The 14,683-nt window shown below is 55.7% G+C and overlaps 1 protein-coding gene across 3 annotated transcripts in view; it reads left to right on the top strand.

The window, feature by feature from the left end:
* Positions 1 to 14,683, top strand: part of ADAMTS10 (ADAM metallopeptidase with thrombospondin type 1 motif 10) — an 87,051-nt gene extending 72,368 nt beyond the window's left edge. For all 3 annotated transcript variants that reach the window (XM_090027542.1, XM_090027540.1, XM_090027541.1), the window contains 9 exons: positions 1,536 to 1,659; positions 2,064 to 2,144; positions 4,178 to 4,341; positions 4,781 to 4,907; positions 5,933 to 6,062; positions 9,140 to 9,344; positions 10,577 to 10,753; positions 11,869 to 12,025; positions 12,680 to 14,683. In XM_090027542.1, the coding sequence (XP_089883668.1) occupies positions 1,536 to 1,659; positions 2,064 to 2,144; positions 4,178 to 4,341; positions 4,781 to 4,907; positions 5,933 to 6,062; positions 9,140 to 9,344; positions 10,577 to 10,753; positions 11,869 to 12,025; positions 12,680 to 12,789 (1,275 nt within the window). In that variant the 3' untranslated portion in view covers positions 12,790 to 14,683. The remainder of the gene's footprint in view (positions 1 to 1,535; positions 1,660 to 2,063; positions 2,145 to 4,177; positions 4,342 to 4,780; positions 4,908 to 5,932; positions 6,063 to 9,139; positions 9,345 to 10,576; positions 10,754 to 11,868; positions 12,026 to 12,679) is intronic.

The raw sequence follows: 14,683 nt of genomic DNA, 5'->3' as shown, positions 1-14,683 counted from the left end.
TTGATCTTATATTTTGCCATCAGCAGCTGATGGAGACGAAAGCCAAGAGTTTCTTTTCCTGGGGTCCTGGCTTTCCTGTCACTGCCCAAAGCACCTGGCTTACCTGTGGGACATGCCCTGTGGAGCAAAAACACAGACATTTCTTTGTTTCTTGTGTTGCTCCAGGCCCTGGAACAGGCGTTGCTCTTTGTTCTGTTCTCCAAGGGCAAAGTGAGGTCCTCGGCTGGGTTAATGATCAGCCTCTTGAACCTTCCTTCCTCTGGGTACTTTGAAATGGTATCTGGAGGTCTATAAATGCTTCTTTCTGAAGGAGAAGAGCTGCAGGAGCTGGGAACTTCCCCCAGCAGCAGGCCCCTCTGCCTTTGCTTGTCTCCCTGCCTGTGCCTCTGAAATCTGCCTCTTTCTGTAGATATGTGTGTACAGCAAAATGAAGGCACGGTTGTAGCACAGACGCCCACACCAGTTCAAATCCAGCCAGCTCAGGGACAAATAGCAGTGGAGACGGGGAGGCAGAGGCGTCGGCTTGGGTCAGCCACCCGAGTACAAACCTGCCAGCAGCTTGACGGGCATGATCCTTGCCACCCCTACGGGCTGGAGGCTCTGGGGCTCCGGGATGGCAGCTGACACCTATGACTTGCATTTCTGCCGTGCCTGGTGCTCCACTTCAGTGCGTGCATTGGACATAGGCTACATCAGATGAGAACCCACGCTCCAGCAGTTAAAGTGGGGCTCCTTCTCTGTGCCGACACCCCCAGGGACTTAATGGGCAGGAACCAGCCTCCCTGCTGAACAACCATCCTACCTGCGGGCACAGGCTGGACTCTAGCATGTCTTCTGGGCTCTAAGCCCAGCTCTGCCCTAGACAGGTGTGAAGCAACTCGCTTCACCCAGCTGCACCTCCATGCCCCACCCTACACAGGCAGTAGCACTTACTTAACAGTGGGCACGTCTACATGTGCCATTCATGTGAAGCAATAAACTCTGGAATTTATCGCTATTTGAACACGCACCTGGGACCGCAGCACACTGAGCGGGGTTGGAGCAGCTACAGCGGGCCCCGGGGGTCCGCCTGCCAGCCTGGGGCTGCTTCCCCCAGCTCAGCGTGCTGCGGAGGGCCTTCCCCGCAGCCAGGGGACAAGTGGGCAACCATGAAACCATTGCCTCAAGCCGTGTTGCCGGGTTGGGATAAGGGAATCCACTGTCACATCCCGCCAGCAGTTTGCCCAAGGCCTGTTCGTTCTGGGTTGAGTGGCTTTCAACCTTGGTCCCTGCACTGCTTCCATCTCTTGCCCCTTTTCTCCTATTGCCCCTTAGCTGTGTCCTACGGGTGGCAGAAGGAAGGCCATGCTGAACAACCCCCCGCTGGCGTGAGATGTAGATGAGAAGGAGGAATAAAATCAAGGCAGATTGGGCTCCCTGAGAGACCTACACCGTCATTCGTTTCCCAAGACACCTGGGACCTCTCCTGGGACCCAGTCTGGAGGTCTGTCCCACGGGGGAATGAGTACCTAATGCCTGCTGCTCTTTCCTTCTAGCACGTGGGCTGTGACCGCATACTGGGCTCTGACTTGAAGGAGGACAAGTGCCGCGTGTGCGGTGGCGACGGGAGTACCTGTGAGACCATCGAAGGCATTTTCAACCAGTCCCTGCCTGAAGGAGGTAAGGAGCAGCCAGGGAGGCAACCTTGCGTTTCCTTTATATCTGCTGGTTTTATCCTGGGAGAATCTACTGGCTTGGTCCTTAGCTTGGCGGGAGGTAAAGGGCTCGCTGTGCTTGCCGGGGGTCATACTTCTGCCAAAGCCACCTGGAAAGGCAAATGCTCCAGAGGTACATCCTCAAGTAGGGTTCAAGCACACCTCTGGGCTCTGCTGAGATCCTCGATTGAGCCCCACTTGCTCACACAGGGTCTGCCAGCACTTGGCTTCCCACCGGTAGAGTTGGGCACCTCGCAGCTGCGGTGGCACCCACAGATCCCTGCTCCACCACCTCAGGCTTTCCTCCGCAGCCTGATCCCAGCAGGGCAAGGTCTCCCCGCTGACCCGGGGCACTGGGGTGTCTTCCAGGTTATGAGGAGGTCATCTGGATTCCCAAGGGCTCGGTGCACATTGATATCCGGGAGCTGAACCTTTCCATCAACTACCTAGGTGAGAAAGCAGCAGGCTTGGGAATCCGGGGTGTAAAGCTGGGAGGCTCACACTGCGCCATCAGGGAAATCCAAATCAGAAGTCGTTTCCATGCCCGTACCCCTCCCTCTCTGTGGCCAGCATGGCAGCTCTCTCCCCAGTGGGGTGTTTGGCCTGGAGGGGTCGGGGAGGGTAAACTATTCTTTACACTAGGCGGCCTGGTGCACTGGGTGGAGCAGGTCCCCCTTTGCAGGGGACGGCACCCGCTGAAAAGGCCTGCCGCTTGCTGACAGCTGAGGCAGGACCGGGATGTATTCGTGTGCGGTGTGGACAGCCCGTCCCCACTGCGGCTCTGCCCTGCACGTACTGCTCAGCAACCACCGCGGTAACCCTAAGCAAGCCCCACGCCCCCCTCGGCACCTCCCTCTAAGCCAACATGTCAGGCTGGGGTTTAAAAATAGGCTGCCTCCCGTTTTCCTTGGCCTCAATTTTCCAGCCAGACTCGAGCATCTTGTTTTTCCAAAGGGCTTTGCAATTAATCAGCGACAACTGCAGGGGGCAGGGGGGGAGCGCGGCTTTCCACACCTCGCCCAGCAGCTCACCTGCAGCGCTCCCAGGGAAGCGACGCCGACGCCGACGCCGACACCGGAGCCGGCCCTGAGGTCACAGCGGGAAGGGAGCTCCCTCTTTCCTTGCAGCTGTCCTGGGAGACCTGCATTCACGAACGCAGCCCACAGGCTGCCGTGCAAGGCAGGCTGGCTCCCAAGGGGCAGTGTCACCTACCGGAGCCTGCTGCGATGCTCCCTTAGCCTTCCTTGTTCATCGGGAATTAACTTGTTCACCTGGGCCGATGCCAGCTATGGGGCGGGCTGGGATTGCATCCCCCCCCCCGCATTCCCTCCACTGTTCATTGTGAAAGGTAAGGTGTGCCCCATGCCCGGTGCTAGCACTGGGGTCCCTTGCATTGTCCAGCACATACCACTCTGTGCCATGGCCAGTCTCAAGGGAAGAAAGTCTTCCCCATCCTTCTCACAACCACAAGAACATCCTCCCTGCCCGAGTGCTGCAGAGAAGGACACGTTCAAAGTGTTGACAACAGCAGCAGGCAGGTAGTAATGAAGGACCTAGGTGCAATGGTGTGTGTGTATACAGGAGAGGGAGACAGGGAGAGTAGGTCCCCTCTAGCGACTGCCATCAGCAACAGCAGCTGGCTGCACACTCCCAGCTATTGAGGTCCTTCTTCAGCCCAAGCTGTAGACTGTAGAGGCCTGTGTTTCCAGCATCATAGACTTCAGATCTGATATGAGCTGAAGCCCCGTGTTGTCTCTGTGCAGGGCTTTGTGGCCACAGTTCGTTCTGCTACCAGGATTTGAGAAGACCTTTGCCAAGTGCCTTCCTATGTGCTATCCCAACATAGTCATCTCCCCAGAATTGGCCAGCAGGTCCTGGACCTCGGCAGTATGAGTGGCCCAGTGGCAAGTTTGCGAGCCTGGGAGTTGAATCGGGCACGGGCTTCCAAGGGAGGTGGTGCTCTCCCCTACCTTGGAGGTCTTCAAGAAGAGGTTGGACATGCACATCTAACCCCAGCACCCTTTCCTGCCCAGGACATAGGGGGTCGGACTTGACGATCTACTGAGGCCCCTTCCGCCCCAAACATCTCTGAATCTATGAGTGACAAGATCAGTGGTCAAACCCATCTCGGTCACTGCCTTCAGACGTGGCCTTGAGCAAGTCGCGAGTTCTCTACAGCTCAGTTTCTTTCCTGCAAAGACGGGGATAACAGATTTCTCCTCCTTTGTAACAATGCTGAGTCCTAAGGATGAAGAGCACGGTGTCGTGGCTAAACACTGCGTCACGCAGTGAGCGGTGAACGCAGTCAGAGCAGCTCGATACTACCGCGGTGCGAGTACTAGACGTGCCGTCGAAGCTGTGTTCCCCCGGGGCTGCTCAGAGAGAGCCCGTGGCCTCTCAGCAAGGACGCCCGTTGCGCGGGGGCAGCTCCCGGAGAAAACGGCCTCCACGCTCAACACTCTTTCCCCTCCTTGTCCTTCCAGCACTGAAAGGGGAGAACGGCGAGTACTACATCAATGGCAAGCTCTCCATCGACCCACCGAGGCGCTTTGACATAGCTGGGACGACGTTCCACTACAGGAGATCTCAGGATGAACCCGAATCGCTGGAGGCCTTAGGACCTACCAATGCCACTCTCATTGTCATGGTAGTATAGCTTTGCTTCCCCACATTCCCACCAGGCTTAGTCTTGACTGAACAGTCACTTCCAGTTTTCCTCTCCCCCCACACTTGCCCCAGACATAGTGCCGGCCAGTCTGCAACACACTCCCTGTTCCCTTGTTATAAGGCCAAACTCTCAGCTTTGCCTTCCCCTGTATGGGGGCACTCCTAGACGCAGAAGGCCCAGCCTCGGCTGTAGCTGCACGGGCTCCTGTCCCCTCCCGATCGCTTCTCAACCCGCTACTCTGGCTTCACGCCTCTCCTGCTACCCTGCTGCGCCGACCCGAGGCTTAATAGATATCAAGTCAAAAATAGCTGCAGAGCTAGAGGAGGGGCAGGCGAGGACCCCGCCGCACACACCTGCGTTCACGCCCAGCTCTGAGAGCGCGTTGGCACCGATGCACTGACAACACCTCTTTCCACAGGTTCTCGTACGGACAGAGCAGCCAGGGATTCGGTACAAGTTCAATGCACCCATCACCCGGGACACCTTAAACCAGTACTCTTGGCACTACACCCCATGGACCAAATGCTCAGCTGTATGCGCAGGGGGTGAGAGGTTTGACTGTGCTTCAGCAGGGGAGAGGCGTATGTATCTGCAACCCCCTGTGACTCCCGAGCGCCAGGCCTTGGCCACGCAAGACAGCCCACGGCGGGATTTGGTTTGGCAGCCTTTTTAGTCAAGCATTTTCATACAATGACCTCACACTCAGGCACTTGCAACTCGGTGTCAGTCAACATGGTTTTGTGGGCCACGTGTCCGGTCAAACCAGCTGAGTTTCATTCTTTAGCTAGGCAACAAGAGTAGCTGGTAAAGGGAACTGTGTTGACATGTTGACCTAATCCACTTGAAATTCGGTGGCTTGTGTTATGCAGGTCAGACTTAGATGATCATAATGGTCCCGTCTGGTCTTCAGATCTACACATCTGTGAACTGATGCACCTCAGATGCTTCCCAGAATCCCTTGGACTAGTTCCTGTGGGAATTGAAGCAGTGGTTTATATGATGTGTCTGGTGTCTCTGGAGAACGTGGCTGCAAGTGACTGAGCAAATGTTGAGAAGAAGGGAGAGGCAGTTTCAAACACAAGGTCTAATAATGTTTCATATTTGAAGTTAGGGACCTCCTTCCTGGCCTGTGTGCTAGGCCTCAGCAAGGGGAGTGAAGGAAAACAATGTTCACGGCGTTTCTTCCCACTGCTTTCCCCTCCGTAATTTTGCTCAAAAACTGGTCAAACCAGCTGAGAGTAGCTTTGTTGCAGGAAGCTGTTATCGCAGGTATCGCTTAACCAAATAGCCTCAGGTTTGCTGTAAAAACGCTTACTTGTGGCCTGAGCTGGCCTATCAAGTCCCAGTGCAATCTGGCTGATTGGGTAGATTTTTGAGAGAAGGAAGGGCTTGGCTGGAAATAGAAATGTAGGTATGACCCTAAGTAGCTCTATGATGTAGACCCAGGAGGAAGCGAGCGGCGGTGTACTGTACCTGCAGACTGACTGGAGGGGCATGTCGAGCAGTTCAGCAACCTGCACTCGCATTCAGGCTACGTCACTCTTTCTACCATTTCTCATCTCTTTGGCAGGCAGTCAGGCCCAGTCCATCGTATGCAGAAAACTGTCCGACAGCTCGACAGTCTTCAACCATTTCTGTAACCCTGAAGCCAAACTACCTGAGAGGCAGAGGCCGTGCAACACTGAGCCATGTCCACCGGCGTGAGTACAACGGCCTCTGTGCGACAGGTCGTCTCTGCTGGCGGAGCGTGGGGTGATGGGGCTGGTGGGATGGCTGATGGGGGTCTTAGATGGACAGCCAGGCTGGATCAAAGACTTATTCCCCCTTGGGGTCTTCGTGACAACCCAGACTGCAGCTACGGCAAAACACACCCCCTGTCACATATTGTCGATGACTGCCCGCTGACTACGTTCAGTGGTGGGCTATAGGAACAGCACGTGCCACTGAGGACACTATCGGCAATTATGCACGGGCTGGGTGACTCACAGATGCTCTGTGCCATAATACCCAGCAATGCACTAATATAGATTTCATGGATTTTTAGGGTCGGAAGGGACCTCTGTAGGTCATCGAGTCCGACCTCCTGCCCTGGGCAGGAAAGAGCGCTGGGGTCAGATGCTTGTCTAGCCAGGTGCTTGTCTAGTCTCCTCTTAAAGACCTCCAAGGTAGGGGAAAGCACCACCTCCCTTGGAAGCCCAGTCCAGATTTTGGCAACCCTCACTGTAAAGAAATTTTAATATATGTATAGCACAGTTGGGTTCCCTGGAAAAAGGGGGCTAAAATAATTGTTAGCATTAGTAAAACAGCATCAACTTGACGTGAGAGTAAAATGGAGCCAGGCAAGATCTAGCAGCAGAAGCAGTGGGAATAGAAAGCCAGCGGATAAATTATTACGTCGATAGCTTTGCCCTATAGCACTCGGTCCCGACTGACTCGGGAGCCGTGTGTGTCATCAGTGTTCACCAAAGAACCGTGACAGTGCACACACGCCTAGGCGAACCGGAGGAAACAACCTTCAGTTCACAAGTCAAAACTACAGCCCCTGAATGCCTGCCAACAAGCGGCCGAGTGTTACTAACTTCAGTCGAGCTCACACATTGCATCGTGCAAACCCCGAATGCCGTCTTTGACAACATCTTCTGCGAAGAGCTTGGGGTAATAAGTTGATTTGCTGCTTGCGGCTTGGGAGCCGCGGTCTGGCTTAGGGAGATGAGAACAGAGTAGCTATGCAGAAGTAATGTGCAATGCTAGCGTAGGCCCATAGAGAAGGTGTGAGCTGCAAACATCCTGTGTGAGAATTCAGTTAGCCAACAGCAACCACAAGCGTGCTTTTGGCTGGGTTGAGACAGAGGAGGTAACAGTCTTGTCTAAAAGCTTTGCGTAAAAAAGGGAAACGGCTTTCGACAGGTCCCGGCAGAGCCAATATGAGACCGTGTGCCCTCGTCTTAACCCTGCTGGAAGCACATTTGGCCACTTCTTCCAGAAGCTTGTGCTGCGAGGTGGAGGCTGTTGAAGTGCACGGTGCCGAGTGCAGCTTGCTTTTGGACTCGACCAGAGCTTGGCAGAGGAACGGGAGCCACCGGTTGCATCTCTGATGTCTGGATACTCGTTCCTGGTATCCCAGGTGAACTGAGGCACATGAGGTGTAGGAAGAAGAGCTGAATCCTCGGCATTGTAGGGACTGCAGAAGAGGACTTGAGAGCAAGAAGCGTGCTCTTGGGGAAAGAATTGAAAGCAGCCCAGAAGCAAGCTCAGGAAAGTGGTTGGCTGTGAACACGTATAAGCAGCGCTCAGATTGAGGCTCGGGAGTTCACAGGAGCCCACACAGAGACAATCTGGCTATCAAACCAGCCAGGACCTCATACCTAACTGCTAATAAAAATGTTGCAAACCCAGTGGAGTTAGAGTGCCCGTGCATACGCCAGAGAAGGAGATGTGGCAGCGCAAGGGTGGAGATGCCTGGGAATCGCACTGGGAAAACCTGTAGTCGCTAAAAGCCAGGGAGCAAGTGAATCAATCGAAATCCCACTTAGGATAAAGGCAGGCAGCATCATGCTGCAGGAGCTGGGGGCTTTTTTCTGTGATGGCAGAGTAGGGAGGCTTACTAATTGGCTAAACACCCTACCTTGGGGGTCTTCAAGAGGAGGTTGGAGAGATAGCTGGCTGGGGTATTATGATATCTGGCTGGGGTATTATGATCCCAGCACTCGTTCCTGCCCAGGGCAGGGGGTCGGACTTGACGATCTGTTCAGGTCCCTTCCGACCCTAGAAACTATGAAGCGTTGCAATAGCCCATGAATCTTAATGGCCTAACCCGTGTGATGTAAGAAGGGCATTGGGGAAAGCTGAGGAGAGAGCCCCGCGGGATTGTGCACCAAAAGAAACTCTTAAATATCACAGGCCCGTAGGTAGTCCTCCACCATAAATAGCTTCCAGCAAGCACCGATAATATCATGAGTTGAATTAAGTTGCCTGGGGACTCTCCTTTCAAGCATTGAGCAAAATAGTTGGCTTATTCAGGTCAGAGCCAGACTCTGATATGGCTAAGAAGCAGGTTTGGGAGATAAACAAGGAGAGGAAGACTGAGCCGCCGGCCACCCCCCGATGAGCTCGGGCCGAATCTGCAGGCAGCGAGTGCAGAGCTTCCCTTCCCCATGGCAAATGCTGGAGTTGAGGGTATTTGAGTGATGGGAACCATTGGGCACGTAGGCATCTATTGCAATCACATGTAAAGGTGCAAGTGAACCCCAGGAAGGAGACGCAGTCTCTCTTTGGGGAATCCTTGGTCTTGCACGCTTAGTGAAGCAGACCCAACCCCTCCATGTTCAACAGGGAGTTGGGAGGGGAAATAGCTTGTGCAGTCGTGCCTCATACTCGGGGAATCTTGGCAAGGGACTGAGCTCCTAACAACGTAGCTGCTCTCCATTTGGCACATCAGTCGGAGATGGAATTCAACTGCAAGTAGATGAAAGAAGGAGCCAGTAATTGTGTCAGGAGCAAACACAGTGCAAGTGGTAAAGGCAGCGTGGGGGGGATGATTCTCTCGCTATCAGCAGCACTCAGGCAAGCGTGGGACCCCACTGAGTGAAGCTGAAAAGAGCAAATTCAGTAAGTAATAATGACTCGATGGGGGCGACTCCAGTCTGAAACACCCTCCGCAGGGGACAGGGCCCGGTAATGTATGGGGACAAGGGCTCCAAAGGTGCTCTCTGCCTCCATCGCAGGTGCCCAGCATGCAGCCTCACTCCTAACCGCTGGCATTTGCCTCTTTCCCCAGCTGGGCGATCGGGAACTGGTCCGAATGCAGCCGGAGCTGCAATGAGGGCGTCCGCACACGCAGCGTCAACTGCAAGCGCAAGATCTCCACCACCGAGGAGAAGACGCTGGATGATGCCTCCTGCGCCCAGCCACGGCCCAAGATGCTTGAGCCCTGCAACAATCAAACGTGTCCCCCAGAATGGGTTGCTCTGGACTGGTCAGAGGTAAGGGCCCCTGCTCCAGCACACGGAGATGGTAGTTGGCATTCAGTTGGCAGAGGTGCCATTCACTGAGGCAGGTAAAGACTATCCAGAGCTACTGGAGCGGGTGCCATCGCATCCTGGAGAGGCGATGCTGGGAGCAGCCCTTCATGGACCCAGGGGACAGAGTAGATGGGGGTGTATTGGGACTCGCTCAGAGGGACCTCCCTGGTGTCTGCCCTGCCAGGACAGCAGAGCTGCATTCGATCCTCTGCTCTGACATAAGGATAAGCCGAGGTTTCATTAGCTACAGTCAGCAATGTGCCTGTGATTGCCGAGGGAGCTCCACGGGGCCATGTGTGGCCCCTAGTCTGTTGTGTGCACAAGAGAGTTTGGTGCTCTCAGCCCCAGTGCAGAGGTGATTGCAAAGGATGAGAGCCTGCTGGCCGAGTAGCTGGCACACGAAGCGAACAGTCAAGGCTCTTGAGGTATCCCTTGAGCAGCTCGGGCAAATGGGTGCCCAGTCCAGGCAGGCTCCATTCGGGGTGCAGTTCTTTGGGAGAGGGCACTGTGCAAGACTAGAAAGATGCTGCAGCTGCCTGACTATGCCTGGACCAGATCCAGATCCTCCACTGCCGAGAATAAGAGCATTTACACGACAGCTGAAGGTGCCCCCACGCCATACAGCTCCAAGCACGTTAGCAAGGTCCCGCTCAGAGCGGGGCACACAAAGCTAGAGAGAGAAGAAATGACTCCTTAGTCATCCAATGGACTCCGTGGCAGAAGGGGAAATAGATGTGCCATTGCTCCCCCCGCCATCCTCCAACTTAATCACTAGATCAGGGGGCCTCACACCTGCCTGGAGGCACCTTGTGGTGAAGGAGAGACTGGCCCAACGGGGATTACTTAGCTTGGAGAAGAACCAAATGACGTGTTAAGATGAGTTCTTGGGTTTAGCTGGCCCTCAGCGGTTGTTGGAGAGACCAGAGGTCAGGGCACTAAGGACGGATGGAAAAGGCATAGGAAAGGGGATGCAGTATTTTCTGAGGAGCGGCAGTCAGCTGGACAAGGCAGCAGAATGACTCAGAAGTACGTCAGCTCCTCATCCCACCCATTACATTTAATGAAATACTCACGAGGCTTGACCCACCCCTTGCAACAGCCTGCGAGGGTGGCAAAGAGCCCGCTGTGGCTCTCGCCCAGCTCCAGTGTCCAGGCCGCGGTGCTCCCTGACTGCGCCACGTCTCTCTTTGCAGTGCACCCCGAGCTGCGGGCCGGGTTTCCGCCACCGCATCGTGCTTTGCAAAAGTGGTGACCACAGCTCGACCCTGCCGACCTCGCAGTGCCCCGAGAGCTCCAAGCCCCCTACCAGCATGAGGTGCAACCTCCGGCGCTGCCCGCCCCCGCGCTGGGTGACTGGCGAATGGGGAGAGGTACTGAATGACCTACTGCCACTTACTATTTGGGGGGCCCAGAAGTTCCTAACCCATGCTCCAGAACCCCCAAATCCCTTTGCAGTCACATACTTTTTTAGCCTTAGCGCCGAAGTTGGCCAAGCAGCTCTGCCGTGTCACAGATGCTGGGAGAAGCTGGGCTTTGCACTGCCCGGGCTGGTGGGGTGAGGGAGAAGGGCTGCACTAGCTAGTGTCATGACTGGTTAGCGGGGTGGAGGGACCAGGCATGGACTCTAGCCCACGGTGGCATGAGGGTGATCGAGCCTGGAGTCTGTCAGGGACGCCAGTTGTCACACTGGGCTTGGGCATCTGTTCTTCCTGGGTATTCGGGGTGTTCTGGCTCAGATCCCCAGCTGGCCTGCATGTAACCCACTGAGACCCTGCGCTCATCTGTCTGCAGCCGAAGTAGCCTGTGGGACGGAGGGGCAGCAGGGTAGCCTACCTGCCCAGGACTGTAGAGCAGCCGGATGCAGAGCTGGGGGCTTTGCTTCCTGCAGTGGGGATCGGTATTGTAACTAAAGCGAGGCAGCAGCAGCCCCAGGTGCCAACTAAAGGGGCTGGGGTGGGTGGGAAAAAATAACAGCCACTGTTGCTGTCACCTGGCCGTATACCACTGACACCAGCACCCAGGAGCTGCTGCTGCCCCCGGTGCCAAGCTGCCCTGCTGCACCTCTGACGGGGGTGTCCCACAGTGCCCGGCTCTCTCTGCACGTTGGCACATGGCATCTGTCGCTGTCTCCAGCACCCTGTGCATGCCCCTAATGACTCCTTGCACATCCTGGGCTGTAAGAAGCCTGGGCACGGTATAGGATTTAGGGCTGGAGGGACTTACTGGAGCCAATGGAATAATTCCCACTGAGCTCCCTTGGGTTAGATCAGGCTGGACTGCGGGATAATTGCTTGCATGTGAGATCCCTGTGGCCAGCTGGCGTTCGGAAGTCACCAAGGGGCACTTAAATCCTTTGGTCTGGTTACAGCCTGGGGAGGAGGGAGGAAATCAGGGGGTCAGGGGATGACCAGCCCAAGTCCCTGTTGCTGCATGCTGTTTGACACGGCATGAAGGGCGGCTGCAGCTCTGGATCGTGTCCCTGCAGTGCTCCACGCAGTGCGGCCTCGGCCAGCAGAGGCGCTCCGTCCAGTGCTTGGCCCACACAGGGCAACCGTCCAGCGACTGCGTGGAGTCCCTGCAGCCGCCGGCCATGCAGCAGTGTGAGACCAAGTGTGAATCGGGACCTACGGACAACCCCGAAGGTACCGGCCGATGGGAGCACGGGAGCCGCGGCTGAACCCCCAAACCCTGCGCCTCGCTAGCTTTGCTGCAGGTTAAAAATCTGCCCCCGGGGCTCCTGTGGGTTGGTACAGGGGAGCCATGCTGCAGGGGGTGAGGCACGGGGCACCATAAGATCTGACGTCTGCCTTGAATCAGTGCTGAACCAGCCGCCTGCCTGCGGGGAAGTGGATCAGTATACCGATCTCGCAGCTTGTCTACACCGGGGAGTCTGCCATGACAGCAAGGCTCCTGGGGAGGATATGGCACGTGCCTGGCAGTGGGGTAGTTCTGCCACCTTCCCTAATGACCCACCTAGGCTTTGTACTGGCGTTGTTACCTCAGCTGGGGGGCATCATTCTTCCACATGCCTGGCCAGCGTAGCAAACTTTGTAGTACAGCTCTAGCACCAGCACTTGGGTACATTTGGGAAAAGGTGCCTAGTCTCTTCCCTTGGTCAGCTCATCACTTGCCTGGCGCTCGTTGCTTTTGCTCCTGGCCAGCCTGGGCATTGGGAAGCTACACTTTCCCCGAGCTTGGGGGGGCCAGGGGTCAGTTTGAAGCCCTTCTTTACATCGGGTGTAGAGGCAGCTGCCATGCGGGGGGCAGATTTAATCCCTGTCCCTCTTTTGGTCCAGAGTGCAAGGACGTGAACAAGGTGGCCTACTGCCCCCTGGTGCTGAAGTTCAAGTTCTGCAGCCGGCCCTACTTCCGACAGATGTGCTGTAAAACGTGCCAGGGGCATTAACGGAGCGAGGCCGCCCCTGTGGGAAAACTGGAAGGCGAGAGCTACGCTGAAGGGCAGCCGAGCCGGGCCGTTCCCCTCCGCCCCTGGGAATCTCCAGAGGATTCAAAGCAAACACTGGTCGCGCTCCTGGTGGGAGCCGGCGACCCCCGACCCCTCCTGCATGACCCCCCCAGAGCCCCGACGGCGGGTTAAACCACTGCTGATGCCCGTGCCACTCCGGAGACCACCAGCGCCAAGCACGAGGGGAGCGGGGCAGTCCCTGCGGCCATGGCAGAGCCGGTCACCATGGTGGGCGGCGGGGAGCGGGGCAGAGCTCGGCAACAAGGACATTACTTGAAACAGACATTGTTATTTATTTAGTAGTGCAAATGGGTCCCGTGGGTGCCAGCCGGTGGCCATCAGCCCTGTTAGCCCCGCCCACCGTGGCGGGGGACCCCATGGCGGCTTGTGATGTCATAGGGGGAGGAGATAAAACAAGTCGCTGGCAGCGAATCAGCATTCTGCACTCCTGCCCTCTTCCGGCACCGAAGGGCACCTCTGTCCACCACTGGGAAGCTGAGCGCGCTGCGTGCCTGCTGCCGCACTGGGAAACCGGCCTGGGTGAGGTGGGGGTGGGGAACAAATCAATGGAGCGATGGAGAAAATGGGAAGGAGGAGAGGGGCAAGGGATCCAGCTACCAGCCTGCCCCGGACAGTCAGCACCGCGCGTGCCTTTAGGCTTCTTTATGGTGGAAGAGGAATTGCTGCTGCAAAGGGGAGAGGTGGAGGAGGTTCCTTGGAAGATCTCCTGGATGACTGGAGATCCGCTGAGTCCTGAGCAGCACCCAGGAAGCAACATGAGATTAACTTGGGGGGGTGGATGGGGGTTGTGCATTGTTTACAGGCATGGTTTATTTCGTTTCCAGGTTTTGCAAAACTTTTCCCGGCTGCTGTGATCTTTGTTACGGAGGCGCCTGGCAGGCCCGACCAAGATCAGGCCCCAGTGTGCTGGGTGCTGTACATGTATGTTGTAGGAGACAGGAATGCTCCCAGTCTAAGTATAGATGATGAAGAAAGGCTGGAAGGGGGAGGGCAAATGACTTGTTGAAAAGATCACTTGGCAGCACAGCTGGCATTCGAGTCCCTAGGCTGGGGCCCTGTCCACTGCCCAGCTGGCCTCTTTAATTCACCCCCTACGCAGTCAGTCCCCTTTCAAAAATCAGCAGCCTCCCCACTTCCTTCCAGGCTGAAAGAGCTCCCAATCCACTCCTCCAGCTCTGCCCAAGAGGACACCAGCAGCCCTGAGAAAAGAGTGACCTTGCAGCTCCCCCACGGCATCCTCCATCAGGGTTCACTTCCTTAGTATCTGTGATGTAGCAACCTGCCAGTTCCCTTGCCATCCAAAGTCTTCCAGGGCAAGCAGATCTGGGCCAGGCCTGGATTTCCAATGCAAAAAGCAAGTGGGTTTTATTTTTTTTATTTTTCTTTTTAAGTTTCAGGCCTTTTGCATCATAAAGATGGAAAATTCAGCACAGCCCCATGTTCGGTTCCCTTGGCAGGGAAGATCCAGGGACGCTGAGAGGGCTTGTCTGGGTAACCCTCTTCTCTCAAATGGCCCTTTCTCCCCTGCCCCAGTCCTTATCTATTCATGTACCTTCTACAGTATTATCTGTTCACCAGCCAATCACAGCCTCCCAAGTACTGTGCAGTTCCCGATTGGCTGGCAAGCGGGCATCAATAGCTTTCTTCCCGGTGGAATGCTCCATCCCAATATTTTCGCTGGGGGGGGTGGTGCAGGGGTTGTTTTCACCATTTTATATAAATATATATAATAAAAAGTGTTTAAAATACTAACTCTGAGAAGGAGGAGCAAAGTAACGGCATGATGTATAATAAAGGAGTAGCTACCATCCTG

This window comes from Crocodylus siamensis, chromosome 14 (assembly GCF_052110815.1).
Source record: "Crocodylus siamensis isolate JL-2025a chromosome 14, ASM5211081v1, whole genome shotgun sequence".
NCBI lineage: Eukaryota > Metazoa > Chordata > Crocodylia > Crocodylidae > Crocodylus > Crocodylus siamensis.
The sequence above is the reverse complement of the archived record's forward strand: the minus strand, read 5'-3'. Positions and strand labels throughout refer to the sequence as shown.